Genomic DNA, 25,644 nt, shown 5'->3' on the forward strand with positions numbered 1-25,644 from the left:
CTGATACTACTTTTTTCCTAGGTGATGGCAGTAGGATGGCTGATGCAACGGCTCTATTATCAATCTGTGATCCTGTGCACATGGTTCTTATAAAGACCGATACGTCTGGAGAAACAACCTTAATGGCTTCACACTACTTAGAATGGCGGTCTTTGCTGAGTTCACCAGATGGACAAATGAACATATCTTTAGAACTATTGGGTGTAGGTAAGAATTACATTGCATGTTCTTGGTTAAACATTTACATTTAATGATTAGTTAATTTTGTCCAGTACAAGTTTAATCCAAGTTTGGTTATGATATTTTTGCTGTGCAGGCATATGTGCAGTAAGTCACACATGCACTTATTGCATCTCCATCACTGCCATTACAAACCCAATCAATGTTGATGTTCACACTAATGCTTTCAAAAATACAGATTTCAAGTTTCTGAATTTTTAAAATGTAACTAAATGTGTAGATGTGTAAACCTGCAGGAAGTAACAATTTAAATGTTTCTGTATTGATTTCTTGTTGACCGAATAGCCTCAATGTAAGCAATAGAGTTACTGGAAAAATATCATTAATTAGTGTAAATGTGGCCTTCACTGATTGAGTAATTAGGCACCTGCTCAGGATTAGATTTAGATTTATTGCCACGTGTACCGAGGTACAGTGGAAAGTATTGTTCTGCGCACAGTTCAGGCAGATCGTTCCATACATGAAAAACAGGACCTACAATAAACCATAGACATCAGATGAAGCATACGGAGTATATACTGCTACAGCTGTAGAGAAGATGTGTAGAAAGATCAGTTCAGTCCATAAGAGGACCATTTAAGAATGTGTTAAAGGCGGGCAAGGAGCTGCTTTTGAATCTGTTGGTGCAGCAGCACCCCACTTTCTCTGGAAGGGCACATACCCGAGGTGTCATTTTATTTACTGATGCTGGCTAATCTATTGTGTATTCCTATTTTTCTTTTATTACGTACTTCATAGATCTGTAGTTGCGTTAGTATGAAGATTATAGTTTTGAATGCATTTGACATTAAATCTTTACTCAAACAAATTCTTCCACTTTCAGGCACAGAGTCAAAAGTTCCAGTTGGAGTTTTAAATATAAGACTTGAAATATATCCCCATTTGGTGCAGCCACTGATCCAGGAAATAGTAAATACTCAGGTACAGTATGCCTTATAATCTGTCAAGGGGTATGCTTTATAATCTGTCCAGGGTAAATATGCAGGTAGAGTATGCCTTATAATCTGTCTGGGGTAAATACTCAGGTAGGGTATGTTTTATAATCTGTCTAGGGTTAATAAACAGGTAGGGTATGTTTTATAATCTGTCTCGGGTAAATACGCAGGTAGGGTTTGCTTTGTTTTATAATCTGCCTCGGGTAAATACGCAGGTAGGGTTTGCTTTGTTTTATAATCTGCCTCGGGTAAATACGCAGGTAGGGTTTGCTTTGTTTTATAATCTGTCTCGGGTAAATACGCAGGTAGGGTTTGCTTTGTTTTATAATCTGTCTAGGGTAAATACGCAGGTAGGGTTTGCTTTGTTTTATAATCTGTCTCGGGTAAATACGCAGGTAGGGTTTGCTTTGTTTTATAATCTGTCTCGGGTAAATACGCAGGTAGGGTTTGCCTTATAATCTGTCTGGGGTACAATCTCTTCCTCTCTATTGGATTGGGAGGAAACAGTGAATTCTAATTATCTTGAGAGAAAGCATTTTCGGGTGGCATTCGCATTGAGCTAAACTAATATCCATTTCTGTAGGTTCCTGCTAAAATTATTTCACTGTCACTTTTGGAGAGAGAAGTTGGAAAATTGCTGGTATTGTGCGGCTGAGTCCAGTGTTTTGGAGAAATTGTTTTGCTGATGAGAAACCTGAGGAGGGAATCTTGTATAAAACAATCCCGTCTACTGATATAAGACGATCCCGTCTACTGATATCAGACAGTCCCGTCTACTGATATCAGATACTCCCGTCTACTGATATCAGACAGTCCCGTCTACTGATATCAGACAATCCCGGTTACTGATATCAGACAATCCCGTCTACTAATAAAGCAGCCAGAAAAAGAAACCTGAGAAGGGAATCTTGTATAAAACAGTCCCGTCTACTGATATCAGACAGTCCCGTCTACTGATATCAGACAATCCCATCATCTGATAAAGCAGCCAGAAAAAGAATTCTAGTTTTACCTGAGTATAAACATCACACATCACATTTGCAAATCCTGTTCCTGCTCTGTTTTAGATGTGTCAACCAGATTTTTTGTTTTTTTTTAGCTGTTTAAAAATTCTTGGAGGTTATAAACTTAGTTCAGCATCTCACACATAAAGCAGATAAAGAACTTGATTCTGAATGAGGTATGATTATAAATTCACTTCCTCACCGTATCTCTGTATAACTAGAAATGTATCATTTAGGTTCAGATTATAAAATATTTTTCTTTTTGCCTGAAGCCTGCAATGATATCAGCTCACTGTATTTCCTCCAGAGGGCTGTATTCCACTGATCCCAGTGAACAGTCAAATTCTGGAAATCATTGTCCTCCAGGATATAGAAAGTAATTTTATTGTCAAATGTATATAGCATGACCAGGGACATAACAATGAACCAGTTGTTTCATGTATTAAATATTATAATCAAGCACATGCTACCATGCGCAGACCCTCACTTTTCCAGAAGGTGGAGTAAGTTGCTTTCTGGTGAATTTAAAAGTTAAGTAAAGTCGCCATAGTCCCAGATGACCATAGGCTGCTTTCCCCTTTTGAGGGGGAGAGCGGACTGGTGGTCATTTAACCTGAGGATCACCACACCTCAGGCGAGGGGCAAGGTTGAGAAGGCGGGACTTTCATGAATAACCTCAACTGGTATGGGGATTGAACTCACGCTTTTTTGGCTTTGCTCTATCACAAACCAGCTGTCCAGCCAACTAAGCTAAAACTGATGAACGGCAAACTGGTTTGTTTTTCATATATGAATGAAAAGGTTGCAATTTTCTCGAGATCTACATCTGTTTCTTATCATTCCTCATGCCGTAAAACTGCAGTCGGATGTCTAACTGTACACCTAAAGTGCCAGTTCCAGATTTTCACCCAGCAGCAGTGAAGGCATGGCAATATCGTTCAAAATCACAATGGTGTGTGTGTATTGGGAGGGGAATTTTCAGGTGGTAGTGTTCTCCTGCATCTGGCCATTGCTGCTCATGTCCTTTTAGATGATAGAGGCTCTGAGGTTGGAAAGTGATGTTGAAGGAGTGTTCGTAAGTTGCTGCAGTGCATCTTGTATGTAGTACCCACTGTGCGACGGTGATGGAGGGAGTGAATGTTGAAGGTGGTGGATGGGATGCCTATCAAGCAGCCACCTTTCTCCTGGATGGTGCTGAGTTTCTTGAATGTTATTGACTCATCCAGGGAAGTGAAGGGTATTTTATCACCCTCCTGACATATGTTGTCGGAAGAAAGCTGTGGTGCACATTGGTACCAGTGACAGAGAGCAGATATTGAGTCTTAATCTCAGATTGCCAGGGAGTGGGAAGGAAGAAGATTTGATAGGGGTGTTTAAAATCAGGGGGGATTGAGAGTGGATGGGAAAAACTGTTCCCCCTCGTAAAGGGATTGAGAACGAGAGGGCACAGGTTTCAAGTGACTTACAAAAGAAGCAAATTAAATGTGAGATAAAATGTTTTCACACAGTGAGTGGTTCAGATCTGGAATCCACAGATTGGAAGTGTGGTGGAGGCAGGTTCAATCATCGCAATCAAGAGAGCCAGGTCTCCGTTATCACCCCAGCATCATAATTGCACATGGTAACCTGTGCTTGTATCTCGCATGTCTTATTAACTCAACTTTGTAAATTCACACACATGTAATATAACTTTGATTTAGACTCCATTACTTTCTCCCTTTCTCCAAGTCCACCTATTAACTTGCTATTCTCTGGGCTACCGCTCGGGTTCCACCCAGCAAACTAGTTTAAACTCTCAACAGCACTAGCAAATCTCCCTGCAAGGATATTAATCCCAGTCCTATTGAGGTGTAAACTGTCCAGCGTATACAGGCTGTACTGCCCCAGAGCTGATGCTAATACCTCTGAGGCAACACACCATCCTGGAGTCACGTTTACTGCTGCACAGACTCCTGTCTTATCCCCTGACTATAATCCCCTGTCACTTTGATCGCGTACTGTTCCTCCCTGACCTAGAATTCACTGCCCACTAAGGTGGTGAAGCACAAACAACCAATGATTTCAATAGGAAACTCTATGGAATTTGAAGGAAGTAACCTTGCAGGGCTACAGGAACCAAAGTGGATGAGTGCGACTGACTGGATTGTTCCAAGAGTGCTGGCATGGACTTGATGGACTGAATGGCCTCCTTTCGTCCCATAAATTTGTCCAACTTTTTCTAGGGTAACTCAATCAGGAACCATTTGGACAAGGAACTCTTTGGTCTTAATGCTCATTAACTTCAGAAAAGGAGAAATAATTGGCACAATATAGAAAAAATGTATTCTCTGAATATGGGTAAGCACCTTGACCCTGACTGTACAGTCAGATCTAAACTCTACCAAATGACAGTGGTGACACCCACCCCTTATTGCATGGCACAGTACTGTGATCTGTCAAAGGATTTGTTTTTCTGTTGTGTCCATAAAGTAATTATTTTAATTTTTAACTTCACTTCAAATTTACAGCTAGCTTTAGAGCGTCAGAAGACTGCAGAAAAGGAACGCTTATATCTTGTCTATGCCAAACAGTGGTGGAGAGAGTATCTGCAGATCCGTCCTTCACATAACACAAGACTTGTGAAAATATTTGCACAGGTTTGTATCTATATTGTCCGCGCGCAAGGCTTGGTGTTGGGAGTTGCTGAACAGTCACCATGTTTCGGGAGCAAAAAGGGTTGGAGAAAAATAATTTCTCTTTCACCATGCTTCCTTTATTGTTAACACTTCTATTGTTTAACCATCTGTTCTTCACCTAATCATTTTTCAAATCATTCTTTATCATGTGATCTTTCAAAACCATCCTTCCCCATCCATCACCCACCTCCACTGTGTTCCTCCTTACATGCTGTTTGTCAAGGTTGATGATTGAAGGGTAATATCTGAAATATTAACTTTTCTTCCTTTATCCACATGCTGTATGATCTGCTGAGCATTTTCTGCTTTTGTTTCGGATTTCTGGTATCTCCAGTATTTTCCTGTTCGCTGCTTGGATAGTTAATATTCTTTTTCATAGCTGTTCCCTTTAAAAGACAAAACTATATACTATTTTTAATTAATTAGGCTGATGTATAGATTGGACTGTTGGAAATGGCCAACTAAAATACTATCGCCCAGTTTTATTATGTCCTATCTAATGTATTAATTGTGTGCAGAATAATCCCCCAAGGTGGAGTAATAGAAAGATGGGATAACAATGATGTTTCACTGTTTGCCTCATCTGGAGGAATAGTAAAGATGAACTCATTGGATGAGTCATGATTGTGCTGGGTCAGATATGAAACTGTACCATCCTAAGCTCCCATAAATAGCTGGGCCTCTAGCTAAGCTGTGACCATACAACACTGGCATCTACCTGTCAATGTGATAAACTGGCCAGCTATATTCTGCTCACAAAAGGCAGCACAAATTCTATCTGGCCAATTAGTGCTCCATTTGTCATTCCTTCGATGATCAACAAAGTAATGATAGGAGTCATGGGCAGTCCTATCCTGCTGTACGTACTCACCAGTAACTTGCTCACTAAGGCTCAGTGAACTTCCCTCCATCGTAAGGTCAGACATGGGGATGTTAACTGATGACTGCAGAGTTCAGTACCAATCACAACTGTTCAATAGTTTATGCCTGCACGCAGGAAGGCCTAAAGTAATATTCAGGCTTGGGCTGATCTGCCGTACAAATGTTATTGCCACTTAACAACAGAATCCCTACAGTGTAGAAGGAGGCCATTCGGCCCATCGAGTCTGCACCGACTCTCTGAAAGAACACCCTACCTTGGCCCACTCCCCCTGCCCTGTCTCTGTAGCCCCATCTAACCTTTGGACCCTAAGGGGAAATTTAGTGTGGCCAATCCACCTAACCTGCACATCTTTGGACTTGAGTGTCAAATAATGATCATCTCCAACAAAGGAGAATCTAATCATCTTCCCTTGATGCTCAGTGGCATTAACATTGCTGAATTTCCGCACTATCAACATCCTGGGGTCAGCATTAACTAGTAGCTGAACTATACCAGCCATCAAAATGCTGTGGTGACAAAGCAGGTCAAATGTTGGGAATTCTGCAGCAGGTAATTCACCTTTTTAAGAACCATTCTCCTCCAACGCTGCTACTGGTGTCCTGGTTGCAGTCAACTTAATGCTCAGCCTAAGGGTTGAACCTGGAATCATCGTTGTCTGTGTGGCTCAACTTCCTGACGCTTAACCACGTTGTATTAAATTTGTAAATTTTAAAAAAGCATTTAATTTATTTTTCAGTGCGGAATTCTCTCCAAATATTTATGTAAATGATGAGTAGACAAATTGAATTGAATTTGGTGCACGCTCCAATCAACAAAATCCTTTCATGCTTTAACTTAAGATTGACATAATTGGAGGTACAACACATGTTTGAGTCTTGAAGTTCGAAATGCTTTCTGCTGGTATTCCTTTAAGTTTCAATTTAATATTCTTTACCTTGTATGGGATGCTTTCTCTCGGAAGATTCAACTGCCTACAAGCTGTTTAATTACACCTTTTTTAACTGCTTCTGACCTTCATTTGTTTGCATTTGGCTTAAATATTTATAAATTGACTTGATTTTCCTCAGCGGAAGGGCTGACTATTTTCCTCTTCCCTGTCCCCCACCTCAGGATGAGAATGGTGTGAACCGTCCCGTTTGCTCCTATGTAAGACCATTGCGAGCTGGAAGGCTTCTGGACACACCGAGGCAGGCTGCCCGATTTGTCAATGTTCTTGGTTATGAAAGAGCAGCAGTGGTGGGAGGTGGATCCAAGCAGGAGCAGTGGTGTACTCTGCTGCCTTTTCTGTGCAGAGGCAAGGTATTCTTTTTGTCATTTCTGTTCTCAACGATAGTTGTAAATTCTGTCTTTGTCAGGGGGCCAAGGCTGAACAAGGTCTTTTTAATCAAAATCTTGATTTGGTTTCCTGACTTCTGCCTTTTCCTAATTCTAGTTCTAGAGCATCCTCGTTCTCCTTGCCCCAATGCTGTGACACCAGAATTCCCATAGGTGTTTGCCCTGTTTTCCTCTTTCTTTTGAAAGGTTACAAATCCCAATGCGCCAAAGCAATACGTAGATGCAAGAGCTACTAGATTTTATTTATTGGGATGTGGGGGCACATCCAATCTTAATGACAGGCTGTCAGTTAAATAAAGGCAAGACTGGACTTCTGCTTAGCACATGGTCAGATTCAATATCCAATAACAAGTTTAACCACTGTATGGAGTCACGTGCCAGCTGGAAGTGAGCGGAGGTGTTCCAGAACAATCAGATTGGGTTATAGCTTTTGAACCTTAAGTAGGTCCCTGCCTGCTTTTGGTGTGACCATCACCCAGGACCTAAATTGCTGCCATGACATTCAAGCAGCTTGGAATGAAGCGGGATTTTGACGCTCAGTATTTGAACCCCATACGCAACTCTTTGGTACCTATCAGGAGGAGATGGGGTGCCATTAAAATTAAGGCCCGTGTTTTTGGGCTGTGTGCAAGTCTCCCTACTCCTGTTATTCCTATGGATGCTGAAGTTACCACCTGCTCCTGAAATATGTCCTAATCTTCTAAATTCATCTCGTAGAATTTTAGACCGTTCTATAGCTGTATGGTTGGTTCCCAAATGGCCCATAATAACTGACTGCTCTCCTGCCTCTTTCACAATATTTTCCAATCTACACAATATACCCCTTACTTTAGCATCTGATGCAAATAATACTGGGGCTCTTGGTCTGAATGGTAAAGGATTGTGCTCCTCTGTCTAACTATTCACGCCTCATGTATTTAGGTGTGATGTTAATCTTTGCCTCTTTCCAACCTCAAGCCATCTCTTGTTTGTTTAATGCCTGACCTGAAGAATTCCCTTTTTCCCAAGGAGAATGAAAACTTTGAATATCTTTTGAAAGCTTCATGTTTATCTAGGCACACCTATTCTACATCGAGTCTGCACTGATCCTCTGAAAGAGCACCCTACCTAGTCTTTACTCCCCCACCCTATCCCCGTAATCTAGTGGCCCCACCTATCCTTTTGGACACTAAGGGGCAATTTAGCATGGCTAATCCACCTAACCTGTACATCTTTGGACTGGGAGGAAACCCACGCAGACATGGGGAGAAAGTGCAAACTCCACAAGGGCAGTCGGCCAAGGCTGGAATTGAACCTGGGCCCCTGGCGCTATGAGATAGCAGCGCTAACCAATGTTCCGCCCTGTTGTGAGCTGTTCTTTAGTCTTCCTTTCTATGTCCTCGCTCATCATTCCTCCTCCACTTCCTGCTTCCCATCTGTCATTGATGTGACTACTCTTTTAAACTGCTCCCCTTCTATCATGTCTCTGATTTTTCTGCAGAAACTCCCGCCAGAGTCAACTGCTATTTGTCATTCCGACATCTTAGAACAGGGGTGGGCAAACTTTTCTGTGCAAGGGCCACATTCAGAAATTCACAATTCACAAAGGGCCGCATAGTATATTAAGTAAAATAATTACTTCACCCGGTTATGATTCTGGGCGCCTCATATAGAACATAGAACAGTACAGCACAGAACAGGCCCTTCGGCCCTCGATGTTGTGCTGAGCAATGATCACCCTACTCAAGTCAACGTATCCACTCTATACCAGTAAGTAACCCAACAGCCCCCACCATTAACCTTAAAAAAAATTTAAAAAAAAAAAAAAAAATTTTAAAAAAAAAAATTTTTTTTTTTTTTTTTTTAATGACTTGGTGGGCCGCAGAAATACCTTTGGCGGGCCGCATGCGGCCCGCGGGCCGTAGTTTGCCCACCCCTGTCTTAGAAGAATGACATATAACTGTCCCCTCTGATGTCCATTTTCGTTATTTTGTTCCTGTACTTACACTTGAGCACTTGCACATCATATCTACTAACTAGTCCACTGAACACCTCCCTACTCCTCCTCTACCTGATCCCCACCGCGTTCAGACTGTACTTGACTCAAAACTAGTTGAGAAATTTTAGATGCCAACTTGCCCGGTTAAATATTTTCCTAATTCACCAGTGACGGGGCCTTCTTCAGGCTTTTTGTAAGTTATAAAGAATGAAACTTGCATTTATATTACAGCTGATTATATTCTCAGGATGATTGAAAGCACTTTACATCCAGTTAATTACTTATTGACAAGAAGTCTTTGCTATTATGCTGACAAATTGCATCCTATTATTTCAATAATTGGGAGGAGAATAGAAAAGTACACGAGAGGGAAAATTAAAGTAAAATACTCTGGTATATGTATGTATTGTTGTTATATGCTGAAAAATCATTCTGTTGTCTACAATCAATGTCACTGTTGGTAACCTGCAGGGAGACTGTGAGGATCATGCCAATTTACTGTGCAGTTTGCTGCTGGGTTTTGGATTGGATGCCTATGTGTGTGTTGGAACAAAAGCAAAAAGGGTCCCCCACACTTGGGTGATGACTTATGGAACTGATGGAGCTGTCGTTTTCTGGGAGAGCTTAACTGGACACAGGTGAAATCAGGGTGCTTGTGGTTTTGAAGCCATCCATAAACAAATCAAGTCTCTTAAACACAGCAGATCTATTATTCAACCAATGGGTTTTACCAGTGAGTTTTTCTACTGGCCCTCGTATGCACCATTCAATGACTGAGCAGGTGAATATGCAGGCAGCCCACAAGAGATTTCTGGGGCAGTTGCACAGGAGGCTTTGCAGCCTTCTGATCTATGTCCTGTGTGTTTAAAAAGCCACATAATTAATTTGCCAGCTCAGTGAACTGACCAGATCATGTTGGTAGATTTGATCAAGACATGGCAAAATAACTGGACCTTGCCTCAATTCCAGCTCCTGAACATACTCTATATATTGAATCTTAATATAATTACGTGTGATTTACTTCAGTAGAAAGTATCTCGGCATTCTCACCTTGTGAAAATTCGAGTTGGAATATTCCCCTTGCCTTTAATTAAAAGGCAGGATGTGTAGGACCAGAACAGACTACAAGGTTCAGAAATACCATTTTTTGTGTTGTATCTTAGTTACTTTTATTGCCCGACAACTAACCAGTTCCCCTCTAATTTGCTGGTGCTATCTGTTTTGACTGTTTCCTGAGGCAATCTGTTCCATGTGCTCACAACTCTTGTGTGAAGTTATTAAATCTAAACTGTCTTGTTTGCCACTTCTCATTTGAGCACAGGTCTGTGGCCTGTGTTTGCAGAAATGATGGTTCTTTCAACATTTTATTAGTTTATCTGTACTCCCTGGAATCTTAAATTTCAATTAATGTCACTAACTGTCTTTTCTTGTTTTGATGTTTCCTCATAGCTTTGGCATGTATCATTCCTCTGCGTCCTTTTGAAAAACAGGGGAAAAGGTGGAGAGCAGCTAAACATATACCAGGGATTACACAATTATAGTGTAGTGACTAGATAACATAGAACATGCAGTGCAAAAGGAGGCCATTCGGCCCATCGAGTCTGCACCAACCCACTTAAGCCCTCACTTCCACCCCTAACCCAATAACCCCATCTAACCTTTTTGGACACTCCGGGAAATTTAGCATGGTCAGTCCACCTAAACTGCACATCTTTGGACTGTGGGAGGAAACCGGAGCACCCGGAGGAAACCCACGCAGACACGGGGAGCACGTGCACAGATATTTGGATTCCCAGTGATAGACTGGAAGGTCACATGACATGATTTCCAATTTTAAGACTTCTGTTGTAACAAATTAAAAGAAACATTGGCTGAGCATTATTCAGTAGGCAACTTATACATATAGAAAAGTACCCCCCATTTAACTTATAAAATGATATTATCCCATGCTACGGTTATACTTTGTCCCTTAGGTGGATGTTGTGTTCTCTCAGAAGTCGTTCAGTTATTCTCTCTTGCTGTCCTTTTTCCTTTTCCATCCAGGTAACTTTGAATCCCTGAACTGACTTTAAAGGTGAGGGTTACACTGAGACATCTCCCCCTAACCAAAGCTAGGGGTCTCTTCCAGCCTCTCTCAAATCCTTGCGTGCTTGGTCTCTTCAATTTGAGTGCGAGCTCCCATCTTCACTGTGGTACAAGACCTTTGTCTCTTGCTACTTGCTTTCTGATTCTGGTAGAAAGACCAGGTCTTTGAGGTTTTGTGATCTCTAACAAAACTAGAGATCCAGAACTAGGGGTCATAGTTTAAGGATATGGGGGTAAACCTTTTAGGACTGAGCTAAGAAGAAATTTCTTCACCCAGAGAGTGATAAATCTGTGGAATTTACTACCACAGAAAGTAGTTGAGGTGAAAACATTGTGTAATTTCAAGAAGGAATTACATATAACTCTTGGGGCGAAAGGGATCAAGGCATATGGGGGGAAAGCAGGATAAGGGTATGAACTTGATCAGCCACGATCATAATGAATGGCGGAGCAGGGCTGAATGGCCACCTCCAGCTTGTATTTTCGATGAAACCCTGTGACCTGATACTTCAGTTGTTTGCTAAGGGCTTAATCCTTCCCAAATCTCATGGCTCTGGCATTATGAATCACATGCGCCTTGCAAACTGGTAAAAATCCAAATGAGCCCCAACACTATTCTATCTTGGAATTAAATAGGCAGTTTAAACTATAACTGTTTATAAAATCTGACATTTCTAGCACTTCCGTTTGAGACTAACGGATAGCACAGATGCTCTTCCCATTGTTTACAGGTGGGAACATACTGCATCATCACCCTCTCAGTAAAGAACCTGGCCAACCCTTTAACCTTTAGCAACCTACCACTCGAGTTTAATGTTGTGTAGAATTCAAGCAGGTCATGTAACCATCCCTACATTCCTCCATTTTATCCTAAATTAAAAGGCAGTCCTAAAATAACAATCTTATAAACAGTCACTTGGTAGGACAGAACCTGAATATTGCTGAAAAACGGGATGTTGCCAAAGCATCTGAAGAATTTTGTATTTGTAGTACCATTTTTGGATGAGTATCACTGGCAAGGCCACCATTCATTCCCATCTCTAGTTGTCCTGGGAAAGTATTGGCATGCCACCGCCTTGAACATCTGCAACATTCCTTGCTGTGGTTTTTGATGGAGCTAAGTGGTTTATACGGGCAGCAGGTTGGGCTATTCTGGATAAAGATCACATGTTACTTTCACTAAAAGCCACCAGTGAGCCAGTTGAGTTTTATCACGGTTGACAGTTATTTTCACTGATGCCAACTTTTTATTTTTTAATTTCTTTCTTGAGTAGGACCGAAAAGCCCCAATCTGCAGTAATGGGTTAAATTTGGGTAACAGACCAGGACTGAGTCCTTGAGCAACCCTTGCTTCCTCTTGAGACAATTTCTGAATCTCCCCAGAAGCTTCCCCGCCTGCAATTTTATTCTTTTATGACTTGCTTCCTCGAGCAGAAGTCGGCCGAGGAAGCTCTGCCTTAAAGCGATGGAGTTGTGGATTTTAGACACTCCATGAGTAACCTTGAAATTCAATAATCTGTCAGACTTTGCTTCTGGAAAATCATGTTGACTATTGTTTAAAACAATAATTCTTGCTGCTTAATTACTTCTTTCAGCATGCGGCAATGTTTAGAAACTAAAAATGAAGGGCAGGAACAGGCAATCTAGGCCATCAAGCCTGCCCCACAATTTTATTCATAAGTAGATGTCCACTTTCCTAGTCTGTAGTTCCCAGGGTTACCTCTATGTCCTTTATAAATGTTTCTTTGCTCCAGTCCACCAGCAGCATTCCTATTTGGACATAATCCAAGGGGGTTTGTTTCTTTTTTGACAATCCTGAATGTTTATATACATGTTCTTGACTATCATTGAAATCTCTGTACATTTAAAGCTGATCTATTCCTGTTGTTTTAGATATGTCCACAGGCCTGTAAGACCAGATGACCCACCACTAGTAGAACAGCCAAAAAGAGCCTATCCGTATTGTTCAATAGGCTGCCTTTTCAATCACCAGAACTTTCATGCTAATTGCCAGCCATCTGACATAGTCGAATTGTGTCACTTTGACCTAAATGACGAATCAAAGTGGAAATCCATGAGTACTGAGGCCATTAAATCCGTGTGCTCTCCTGGGTCCTCTATTTCACTGCCAGCATTTCCACCTTTATGTGCCCCTGTGATGGATGGTGCAGCTGCAAGCAATGAGATCGAGCTGGTTTTGAGGAGTCTGATTTCTGAGCACAGGAAGGTAAGGAGATTGCCAAAAGTGAAAAAGTATTTGTGATCTTCAGTAAAGTGATAGTATTTCTACGTATCCAAACACAAGGTGGGATTAGTAAACCACATCCCTGAATCACCATTCTTTATGTAAGTATATTTAAAGAGGACAGAAACTAAATTAAGCAGTTTTTACTCTAATAACTTTCTTTTATATCATCAGTGTAGAGGGAGTCTAGATTTCCTAGCCAATGTGTTGGCATCCTGAACTTGCAGCTCTGAATTATTCAAAATGAGACCGAACTAAGGCCTTATGTAAGGATAATATAGTATATTTTGTTTCATAGTTAATCATTTTGATAATGGACCTTGGCGTTCTAAAGATGCACAGTCTATGCCAAGAGGCTAGAGATTAGGCTATCCCAAGATTTTCTGCCACTTAAAAGCCTTATATTTGCAAGCATGTTTTACATTATCCTGCCCACGTGTGTAGAAGTACATTTAAATTAAATTATCTTTCAGAAACCGGACCATTCACCCACTGGATCTAGAAATGCCTATAGCCTAACTTTCTCGGCAATAATTTAAAAAACTTCTGCCCCTCCAGCACTACTTTACCTTTTGCGGAGAATTGTTCTAAAATGCGATGTACAAAGTAAATAATTTTTATTAATATTGAGTGCAGGTATTCTTTCAGACGGCATGAAGCATTTTGAGTAAGATTTAATGTACAGAACTTTAAAGAGCTTTAACAAAATTGAGCAAATCAATTGAGGTTCCCAGTTGCAATAGGGTTAAATAGGTTGAAAAGTTAAGACCCTGTCATTCTCCATGTACAGTAAGAGGTCTTACAACACCAGGTTAAAGTCCAACATGTTTGTTTCAAACACTAGCTTTCGGAGCACTGCTCCTTCCTCAGGTGAAATCTAGGAGCAGTGCTCCGAAAGCTAGTGTTTGAAACAAACATGTTGGACTTTAACCTGGTGTTGTAAGAGTTCTTACTGTGCTCACCCGAGTCCAACGTCTGCATCTCCACATCATTCTCCATGTAAATTGAATAGAAGATGCTCTGACTGAAGTAATGACAGAATTGCTGGCCTTTTAAAATGCATGCTTTTGTGTCATTCAACAGGCTGCTAAAACATCTTTTTATTTCTTGCTCTGTGTGTCAGAGCAAATTGGCCATTGCTTTAATTTGGGAGTTGAACATCTCTACACTTGGCATAAAGACAAACCTCCTTTATTTGGGATGGGGCACAGAAAGTCCCATTATATAGACTTCAATTCCTATCATTTTGTTGCTTTAGCTGTGTCATACTGTGCTCTTTTGTAAACCTTGTGAAGTTACTGTGCAATACAACGTGCAACATTCGGAAAGATTAGTGGAGTAATTTGTTATTGTGGCTTTTCATATTTCAGTAATAATGCTGAGATAATAAAAAACTTTTTGATACCATAATGTTTAATCATATATCCACATCTCATAAAGGTAAAGTTGCCTTAGTCCTAGATGACCATAGGCTGCTTTCCCCTTTGTGGTAGAGAGCTGACTGGTGGTGATTTAACATGAGGATCACCACACTTCCAGAGAGGGGCAAGGTTGAGAAGGCCTGACTTAATAACCACATCTCATACAGTATATGCCATAGATTTTTCAGGCTGATATAGGATGTATTATATTGAGATGTTAATCAATAGTTGAGGTGTTGTTACTTGCTTTCTGGCTTCCCCTGTAACCTCTTACTGTAATACTTTCTAATACAATAGGACCTCAATCTGAATACTGTCTGGGATGACCATCTGTCTTACCTGCTCTCACCAGCACTTGCTGCGTACGAGATTGAACGCACAACTGGAGTGTCCGCAGGCAATGAAGAGTTTCAGGATGCTATCAAAAGAGCAGTGCCTGATGGACATACCTTTAAAGGCTTCCCTATTCACTTTGTGCATCGAAATCCTAGGAGAGCATTTGCAACATGTTTACGGTAAATCCTGACCATCTCCACAAAGTGATTGTTTTTTTGTGTGTGTGTGCGCGCGCGCAGGGAGGGTAGATTACACAACTCAAGAGTTATTAATGCATAAACAGCAATTATATTGCAATACATTAAGGTTTTGTACACTGGTAAAGTACACATGGATCACAATTCAACACATTTGATGAAAAGGCAGTAAAATTTAACGGTCTGAAACTGTTGCTGATCCTTTTCTCTAATGACTTAATGCTAACCCATTGAGAATCTACAGCACAATCACCATGAAAGGGAAGTTCCAGAGTGAAGACCTGCTTTTAAGTTGATTGAATTAAATTAGCTTCTGTCATCCATACTGTTAAGAGATGATTTGCTTTCTTCCTTCAGACGGGCTTTAGAGCAATATCCAAGTACTCCAATTGTTTTCTCCCTGGGGGCATACCTTGACTCCAAGTTGCACCCCTACTGATAGAATGACAAGATGGAGAGCATTTTGTGTGGGGCAGTTTTTAATTATCGACTGTTGGGAGTAGCAGAGATTGGAATCTGGTAGCACACGAGAAACCCACATGCAGTGTGAGACTTTTAACCCTGACCAGCTCAATGCCCGGAGGTCAGCCTGATTGATAGGCTTAGCCCAGGAAACCCAGTCAACCAGTATCAAACATGCTGGTTGGCTGAGAGCGCTTTGTCCCATCTGATTAAAATTCTGAAGTCGGCAGAAGGCATTTGATACAGTGCCACACAACAGACCTATGAGTAAAGTTGTAGCTCATAGAACAAAAGAGACTATAGCAACGTGGATACAAAATTGGCTGAGTGACAGGAAATCGAGAGTAGTGGTTAATGGGTGTTTTTTGTGCTGGAGGAAGGTTTGTAGTGGAGTTCCTCAGGGTTCAGTATTGGGGCTCTTGCTTTTTCTGATATATTTTAATGATTTATATCTTGGTGTGCAGGGAACAGTTTCAAAATTTGCAAATAATACGACACTTAAAAGCATTATGAACTGTGAGGAAGGATAGTGTAGAACTTCAAAAAGATAAGAGATAAGTTGGTGGAATGGGTGGACAGGACAGATGGCAGATGAAGTTCAATACCAAGAATTGTAGAGTGATTCATTTTGGTAGGAAGAGCACTGAAAGACGGTGGCACAGAGGTTAGCACTGCTGCCTCACAGTGCCAGCGATCCAGGTTCAGTTCTGGCCTTGGGTGGCTGTCTGTGTGGAGTCTACACTTTTTCCCCATGTCTGAGTGGGTTCCTCCACGTGCTCCGGTATTCCCCCCACAGTCCAAGATGTGCAGGTTAGGTGGGTTGGCCATGGTAAAATTGCCCCTTAGTGTTCAAAAATGTGTAGGTGTGAGGGAGCGGGCTGAGGTAAGGTGCTCTTTCAGAGGGTTGGTGTCGACTCGATGGGCCAAGTGGAATCCTCCTGCACTGTAGGCATTCTATGATTGTAAGACAACATAAAACCAATGGTACAATCTAAATGGTGTGCAGGAGCAAAGGGACCCTGGATGTCTATGTGCATAAGTCATTGAAGGTGGCGAGACAGGCGCAGAAAATGGTGAATAAAGCATACATTATCCTAGGATTTATTAATAGGGTCATAGAGCACAAGAGCAAAGAGGTTATGTTGAACTTGCATAAGGCTCTAGTTCAGCCTTGGCTCTAGTATTGCTTCCCATCCTGGGCATTGCACTTCAGGATGTGTGTGAAGGCATTGGAGAACCCTTCAAATTTCCACGAGATGTGATAAACCTTTTTATAGAGTATCCAATTAAGGAGCGATTTAGGAGACCAATTCATCCACACTGTACATCTTTTTGGGTTGTGAGGGTAAGATCCCTGCCGACACGGGGAGTGATTAGTAAAACCTAAACGGGTCATGTTCTTAATTAAATTGCCTGCACTGTTGCCAAAAAACGAGAGGGAGTGTTGGTGTCTAGTCTCTGGACTATAGCAATTTGGGTAAGAGGGTGTAACTTACTTTAAGATGTTCATGAAGATGAATCCTAGACATTAACACGAGTAATCCAACCAGAGGTTAAGTCAGTATATTGTTTGAAATGTGATGTGTATGAAGAGCCAGATGTATACATAGTGTAACAATGATTGATTCATGCAGTGAGTATGCTGTGTTTTATCACTCCTTCCCTCTTTCCCCCCCCCCCCCCCCCCCCCCAAAAAATTCTGAAGATCGTAATTCCCATGACTATTGCCAGATCTTTGCATATTTGTATCAATCTGTTCTGACAGGCTGTGAATTGGAAGCTGTTGCAATGTTGTCTAAAGAACAGTACACTGGGGCTCCTTTCACTCTCTGGAGTTATTGCCAACTTAACATTTTAAGTAGCTTAATTTCTAAACTTGAACAAGAGGAAATTACATCCAGCCAAAAGTATAAATAACTTAACTGAATAGATGGACTTGCTATTGAGGAAAATGATCTTTTTGATGGGTTGCCTTTTTAAAATCATCTTTTAAAAAAGCTTGCATTTCTAAAATCCTTTTCACAATAAGGACATCCCAATGAAATTTATAGCCAATGAAGTGTAGTCACTGTTAATATAGAAAACCGGGCAGCCAGTTTGTGAACAGTACAAACAACAAGGGGATTATAACAAGATATTCTCAGATTAATGCTGCTGATGGAGAGATATGTTGGGCAGAACTTGCCTGGTTGTCTTCGGAATAATGCCATGGGATATTTTATATCCACCTAAAAGAGCCTTGTTTTAACATCTTTTCTGAACGATGGCACCTCTGCCAATGCAGCACTCCCTCATTACTTTTTGTAATTTGATTGGCAAGGTCAGCATTTATTACCCATCCCTAATTTGAGTACAACTGAATAGCTCGCTGGGCCATTTCAGAAGGTCTGGCGTCAACCACATTCCAGTGGGTCTGGAATCGCATGTCGGCCAAACCACGTTAACAGTGACACATTTCCCTCCCTAAACGACATTGGCGAACTTGAGTTTTTTTAACAGATATTTTGTGGTCCGTAGCTTTTTATTTAATTATGTAACTCCAGTGTCAGGCTAGATTTTGTGCTCAAGTCTCTGGAGTGGGTCTTCAACCCACGATCATTTGATTCGAGTGTGCCTCTGAGCCCTAGGTATTAACTCGTGTTTTAATTGTTTTCCATTTTAGATCTCCATTCTGTGAGGAAATAATTTGCTGTCGAGGGGACCAGGTCCGACTGGCTGTCCGTGTGAGAGTGTATCCATATCCTGAGTCTGCCTGTGCAGTCTGGATTATGTTTGCATGTAAATACCGTTCAGTTCTGTGATGCATCCGAGTTTCTAAATAGTGCTGCTTTCACGTTCTGTGGAGCCAAGTGATGGATTGGTTCTTGTTGCTGCTCCCCAAAGACATTCCTGGAGGATAGTGCCTTTTCCGATCAGACCAATATTCCAATAACCTGATGCACTGTAGACATATTGTACATTTTCCTTGTCATGAGTGTGAGATTCTGTGTATTTATTGAAAAATTACCTGTGGAGATTGTATAAAAACGATTTTTTTTTAACAGAATGTATAAACTATTTTACTATACAATAAAGCTGATTATATTTGAAGATCATTGTTTTACTCAATCCTTTTAAAGGATTTTTTGTTTGCACAATTTGTTATATATATATATATGTTATATATATTATATAGTTAGAAGATGGCAATATAACCAAGCAGAGGTATAAATAATTACTCCAAATCTCCAGGCAGTGTGTTGAATGGTGGTGGTTGATCCCTTGTTTTTCAAGTATGTCCAAACTGTAAATAAGTTATTGTCTTCTGCGGGTCCTCTTATGATTGAACAGTTCAATGTAAGATTGGCATAGATGTCCACAGAGCTGGTAGTTCATATTGCCATTGTTGGTTTGCAGCTGCACCTTCTCTAGGCCCAATGGATGTTACGGGTTTGGCATAGATGTCCTCAAAGCATGCCAAACACCATTTCAGTCCTTACCTTCATGTAAGCTGGTAGGTCACAATTTTTTTCCTTTTAAACAAAATCCCTTCACTCAATCCAGTAGGCAGGCACCCCTTGGTAACCCCCTAGTCTTTCACTCTACACAAGCCTCATTTCTTTGAACTGGGAACCGGTCCTCGCCAGCACTCTAGTGGTTAATACAAAAACATTCCTTTTCTTCTGGGCATAGCAGCACCTGTTGTAGGTCTTTGTCTCCAGGTATCTCTGTCTAACTGATTCAGTCTGTTGCAGCAGGACCACCTGCACCTCCTTTGGGTTCAGGTATTAAAATTTGCACCTTCCTTTCAACAAGTTTCAATTTGAGTTTTTCTAACCAGCAGGTCACATGCTTTTGCCTCAGAACCGATTTAGTATGAGGTCTCGTAGGCTTGTTCCTGGACAGGTTTTGTCAGCAGTCACACAGCCTTCTCCAAGCTACTCCATTTTACTTTGAATTAACGGCGACAGTTTAAAACATAGGCCCCCCCCCCATCTTAAAGTCCAGCATTTGTAACAATATTGATAACCTTTTGAAAGGCCCTGCACATGTTTAAAGGTACAAAACTATATCATCAGAATGTAGTTGAGAGTTTATATTGCTACATACCACATGCCCACTCTTAATTCCAGAAAATATGCACACGTTAACTTCTCGTTTAAAAATTGCAGCAGCACATGTTACTTTGGGCAATCTTTTTTTGGTCAGTAACTACTCATTTGGCCCCGCCATCGTGTTACCCCGATCAGTGAATCCGTCCAGTGCCTAAAGTGTTGTCACTGATAATGACAGTTGTTGCAGATTTAATGCTTTTGCCTGACTGGATGAGTACAGGCATGTTATAAAGTGATGCATGGTTGTCATATGTTATCGTGGGCCACAAGATGATAGACATCAGCAAGGAAGAGGTGGCGGTGTAGTGGTATTGTCACTGGACTTGTAAACCAGAAACCCAGGGTAATGCTCTGGGGACCTGGGTTCGAATCCCACCACTACAAATGGTGAAATTTGAATTCAATAAAAATCTAGAATTAAAAGTCTAATGACAACCATGAAACCATTGTTGATTGTTGTAAAAACCCATTTGGTCACGGATGTCCTTTAGGGAGGAAATCTTACCTGGTCTGACCTACATGTGACTCCAGCCCCACAGCAATGTGGTTGACTCTAAGGGATAGGCAATATACACTCAAATCCATGAACGAATATTTAAAAAAAGCAAATGGGAGTTCACCAACTGGTTATTGGTCACTTTGCAACATGCAACAAATATAACAATCCCTCATGAATCACAGCCAAGTTCATAAAATTGTACGGTTATTCAGACTATTTTTGAAATCTACTGTAGATTTATTCTGTCATTCTCACTGAGCTCTCACTACTTTTAAAATATATTCCTGAAATAAGCGAGGTAATTCAGTTCATTGATCTGTAGCTACCTTTATTTGATCCTCTTTGGAAATAGGTTTTTGTATTGTGCAAGATGGAAATGAGAAACATTACATAAACTAAGATTGTTTATACTGATGCTCCAGGAGAGAAATCCTCTTTATAGAGGTTTAATACGGTCATATTTTTGCTTTGGCCTGTTGAGTCAGTTTCTGTTAAGTGACTGGAAGTATCCAATTTAGTTTCATTCCCAGAGAAATGAACAGCAAAGACAGGGACATGGAGCTGATATTCAGCAGAAGCAAAACAACCTGTTTGTTAAGATCAGTAGAGTGGCAATCACCCGTCTGACCTTCCAATCAGTGCCTAGTCAGAAATGACTAGTTCCCGAGTCCTTTAATGCAAGACAACAGCATTGATATGGGGGGAGGGGGGGGGGGGGGTGATGACTGGTACCCATTTTACTGGCACTAGCTGCTGTAAATCAGGTAAGTTTAAAGGTCCCTTGTTTAAATGTCACTTTGAGAAGTGTAGGGGGGGGGGGGGGGGGGGTGGATCGAGTCGGTACTATAGTTCCCAGGAGTTGGAAATGATTTTTATCCTTCTGACCTTTCCTGGGTAACCTGTGCTAAGAGAATTGGAAACATCCAAAGTGTACAATTGTAGACTTTGGATGTTCCCAGTGCAGAATAATTTCCTATCAGAAGTTTAAACTTCCTGAGCTATTCTCATAAAGTCTGTAAGTGGGGACTTCTGGGGTTCCCCAGCACATCATCTGTGATACTTCCAGGGTACCACCACCACCACTGGAGATTGGAAGTTCTGGAATAATTATACAGCCATAGCCAAGATAACCAACACATCCGGCATGTTGTTAGGGAAGGTAGACAAAGTGACAACTGAAGTATTGCACCTTATTAACTGTCTCCAGTTGAATGATTTGACTGCTCAGCCTTAAAGTACACAGTATGGGGAGTGACTTCTGTTAAAGCTGAAATTATGGCAGCTAATTGGGTGAGCTAATGTGGAAGCAAATTATCAGGTTCTGGTTAATGGTAACTCCCACTATTGACATCCTGAGGGGGCTGCCATTGACCAGCAACTAAACTGGACCAGCAGTACAAATACTGTGGCTACAAGAGCTGGATAGAGGCTAGGAATCCTGCAGGGAGTAACTAATCTGGCTCCCCAAAACCTGCTCACCATCTTAAAACCAACCCTTCCTCTGTTTGTACAGTGTAGGGATGAGGTGCTACTTCAAGTACAATGGCTTTTCTCAACCAATTGCCTGAATCCTCTATTGTCACAATGTCACCACTACTCGGGTGGTAAAGTTCCAGACACTCTATCATAGACTGTTTTTGTTTTGTTTTAATGTTTTACATTTCCCGCAGTACCACTGCATTCTCCTTCTTTACCAAGTATGGAAGTGTGGTACGCAACCTTCTATTCCTGAGTAACTCTGCTGGCGATCTACCATGTGACAATCGTAACGCTTTTTAACACAATTTTGCGAGATATGGATCAGATTGGCTTTCTGTAATGATTGTTTTACAATATGTACACTTTTCTCGTTAACATCTTTGGGATCCACGCCTATACAAGCATCACCAATTTTTTGTTTCACGCTGTTATGTTCTGTGCTGTGACCTTTAGTACAGATGCACACAGCATCTAGTGCTTTGACTAATAAGATAGTTTATTAACAAAATGAACACATGAAAAGATAACTAACGAACTATGATACAAACGGTAACGAATAAATGAATTCAGTGAATTCTCCTGGAGCTATGTCTAGTGTAACTGTCCTCTAGTACGATTTACTCCCAACAGCTGGATATCTCGAGTCACATAGTGGATTTCTATCGACACCTGCTGGTTGGAGGTCATATTGGTAACTATATACATTAACAGATAACTATGTACATTACTGTGCACATGCATATCACCACACACACACATACCATGGGGTTTACCCCACTGGTAGGTTCTTCTACTTGATAACTTGCGGTTTTGTATCTGATACAGGTGGTAGGGTAGAAATGAGATTGACTTCTACATCTACATGTTCAGCAATTTCACTACTAATAGTTTGTATAGGTACTTTAGATAATGCATCTTCTTTAAGTTGTTTCTCGTTGGCGAATGGTAGTGCACTAAAATCTGTGAACACATCTCTGAATTTGCTGATAATGTTCTCAAAATCGTTGGAGTACTACTCCAATCCTGTGTGGATCCTGTGTACCAACTGCACTAGACCTAATTCGTCACAGGTCTGATCACCTGATAATGAATCCAAGCCCTCGGACACAATACAGAATAGGCCAGAATAAACTGTTTAACTTCGATTGGACCACGGTACCATTCACTTCAAGTGGTAGCAGCCATTTGTCCTCATCAACCGCATTTATTTTAAATGAAGTATGCGTTTGCATTTTTTTTTTAAAGTGCTGGAGAATATTCTGATGTCTCCAAAAAAATATTCTTTTCTGTTATTACTCCAACAAACAATGATGTTTCATCACTGGAGCCTGACAAATCTTAACTGTTTGTTCCAAGGACAGCTCTGATTCCCTCAGCAACCATTCCCTCAGCTTATCACACCAATCACAATCTGGTCCCGAATCATGGAAGATTCCACCGCAGACAAATTACAGGTTTTAGCTTTTAATTTTAAATTAGTGATGAAATGATCTATGGACTCCTCTGTCTTCTGTAAATGTGATCTAAACACAGTATTCATAAATTTCTCTCTTTCTGGAGGTGCAATATTCATTAAATATTTGAATTACTTTGTTAGGATTTTTACCATCTATATCATTTGCAAATTTAAACATATTAAACACTGTTAGGAACATCGCTACCTTATGCGAATCTGATTGATCTCCTAAATGTACTGCAGTAAGAAACAGATTAAATTGTCGCTTAAACACAAGCCAGTCGCTGTCCCCATTACCATGAAATCTGAGACTCATTGGTGGCTTCAACAACTCCATATGGTTCATTCTAGCAGTCTGCAAAATCTTCAAACCTCTGTGGACCTCATGGCAGGCTGATAGTTTTTTTTATCAGTGTTTAATACCATAAAACCCTGGTACCATGTAACGTTCTTGTCGGATGGCCTGATTTATAGTACAAGAACTGAGGGCAGTACGTTAGCACAAGTGGCTAGCACTGTGGCTTCACAGCACCAGGGTCCCAGGTTCGATTTCCCCACTGGGTCACTGTCTGCGGAGTCTGTACGTTCTCCCCGTGTTTGCGTGGGTTTCCTTTGGGTGCTCCGGTTTCCTCCCACAGTCTAAAGATGTGCAGGTTACGTGGATTGGCCATGATAACTTGCCCTTAGTGTCCAGAAAGGTTAGGAGGGGTTATTGGGTTACAGGGATAGGGTGAAAGTGAGGGTTTAAGTGAGTCGGTACAGACTCGATAGGCCAAATGGCCTCCTTCTGCACTGTATGTTCTAACACTTGTGGCTAAAGCTATAAATGATTTATTAACATTAATTGTGGGTCAAATATATACAAAACAACAGAAGAAAAACAGTATGAGCATGTACAAACAACCTCTTCTCCCAGCTCCCTAGTCAGTCTGAGGTCACCTGACTCTAACATTCACTTATATACTAATGAGAATCCTAGTGGTAAGTTGGTGAATTACAACATGACCATGATATCACTACAACCCCCACAACCCAAAGATGTGCTAAATTGCCCCTTAATTGGAAAACATTTTTAAAGGCACAATGGTTAAGATTTTGCCGTAATAGTATTGGCAAAGCTCTGAATCATTCACATTTCTTCAGGGTTCAGTGTAGAGAGAAGTGGAAAAGCCAGAGAGAACTCGAAACAGGAAATCTGACCCCATTCCCAGTTCTCTCTAGCTTTGTAAGAAGTCTTACAACACCAGGTTAAAGTCCAACAGGTTTGTTTCAAACACGAGCTTTGACAAAGAGTCGTCCAGACTCTCAACGTTAGCTCCCTTCTCTCTCCACAGATGCTGTCAGACCTGCTGAGGTTGTCCAGCATTTTCTGTTTTTGCTTCAGATTCCAGCATCTGCAGTAATTTTCTTTTTTCTTTGTGTTTAATTCACTGCCACGTCTCTTCCAGGAATGCCTACCCTGAAGCAAGATTTCTGCTTGTCTGTTTTTCCCTGTCCACCTTCCTTGCTGCCCATTTCCCTCTTAGTGCTTGCCACCGAGCGCTGGCCCTCTCTCCAACCCCCCACACACACACTACAGCATAAATCTGATCCTATTTCCAGTTCTCTCCAGCTTTGGCAAAGAGTCATACTGACTTGAAACGTCAGCTCCTTTTTCTCTCCACAGATGCTGTCAGATCTGCTGGGATTGTCGAGTATTTTCTGTTTTTGATAAAAATCTGGAAGCTTCTGCCAGAGATACTCTGTTCCTCCACAGGGTGTGCTGTTGCAGTCCTCATAATTGACTTGGAACCTTTATCACTATGAAGGAATCAACCTGGGCAATTGCACACTAATTCTGCATTAAAAGTGACTGAATAAGTCATGGCCTATGCATTTAGAAATAGTAGAGTTTTTAATAGCATAGTAAGTGATAATTACTTCTGATCGACCAGCGCCTATACTTCCTCAGGAAACTAAGGAAATTCGGCATGTCCACACTGAAAAATTATGTTTAGAAATGTGGAGTTTAATATCTTCAGAAAACATTTATGTTACAAAATTTTTATTTTAAATATATATTTTTTTTACTTTTCAGCTTGTCTGCTTTTAATTCCATCTTTAATTCACTTTCCGTACACAATTCAAACCTAATTTGTTTCCTGCTTTAAGCTTCTTAGTTTGGACCTTAGACAGCTCAATGCAGATTCTCAATCTGACTGGTTCAAAAGCCTCATGGATGCCAAAGATTTCTCTGTAGAGAGCATCGCATTAAAACAGATGCCAGAGTTGTGGCAATCCCTGCTGACAAGTAACTGTCAGCGAGGTAAACAGGAAAATT

The 25,644-nt window shown here is 41.0% G+C and overlaps 1 protein-coding gene across 3 annotated transcripts in view; it reads left to right on the forward strand.

Moving 5' to 3' along the window:
* Positions 1-18,889, forward strand: part of cep76 (centrosomal protein 76) — a 39,337-nt gene extending 20,448 nt beyond the window's left edge. For 2 of the 3 annotated variants that reach the window (XM_038808650.1, XM_038808653.1), the window contains 8 exons: positions 22-207; positions 1,064-1,161; positions 4,687-4,815; positions 6,848-7,036; positions 9,522-9,688; positions 13,029-13,362; positions 15,099-15,316; positions 18,459-18,889. In XM_038808650.1, the coding sequence (XP_038664578.1) occupies positions 22-207; positions 1,064-1,161; positions 4,687-4,815; positions 6,848-7,036; positions 9,522-9,688; positions 13,029-13,362; positions 15,099-15,316; positions 18,459-18,597 (1,460 nt within the window). In that variant the 3' untranslated portion in view covers positions 18,598-18,889. The remainder of the gene's footprint in view (positions 1-21; positions 208-1,063; positions 1,162-4,686; positions 4,816-6,847; positions 7,037-9,521; positions 9,689-13,028; positions 13,363-15,098; positions 15,317-18,458) is intronic. The other variant, XM_038808652.1, reaches the window with a different exon arrangement.
* The last annotated feature ends 6,755 nt before the right edge of the window (positions 18,890-25,644 follow it).

This window comes from Scyliorhinus canicula, chromosome 10, assembly GCF_902713615.1.
Source record: "Scyliorhinus canicula chromosome 10, sScyCan1.1, whole genome shotgun sequence".
Classification (NCBI taxonomy): Eukaryota; Metazoa; Chordata; class Chondrichthyes; order Carcharhiniformes; family Scyliorhinidae; genus Scyliorhinus; species Scyliorhinus canicula.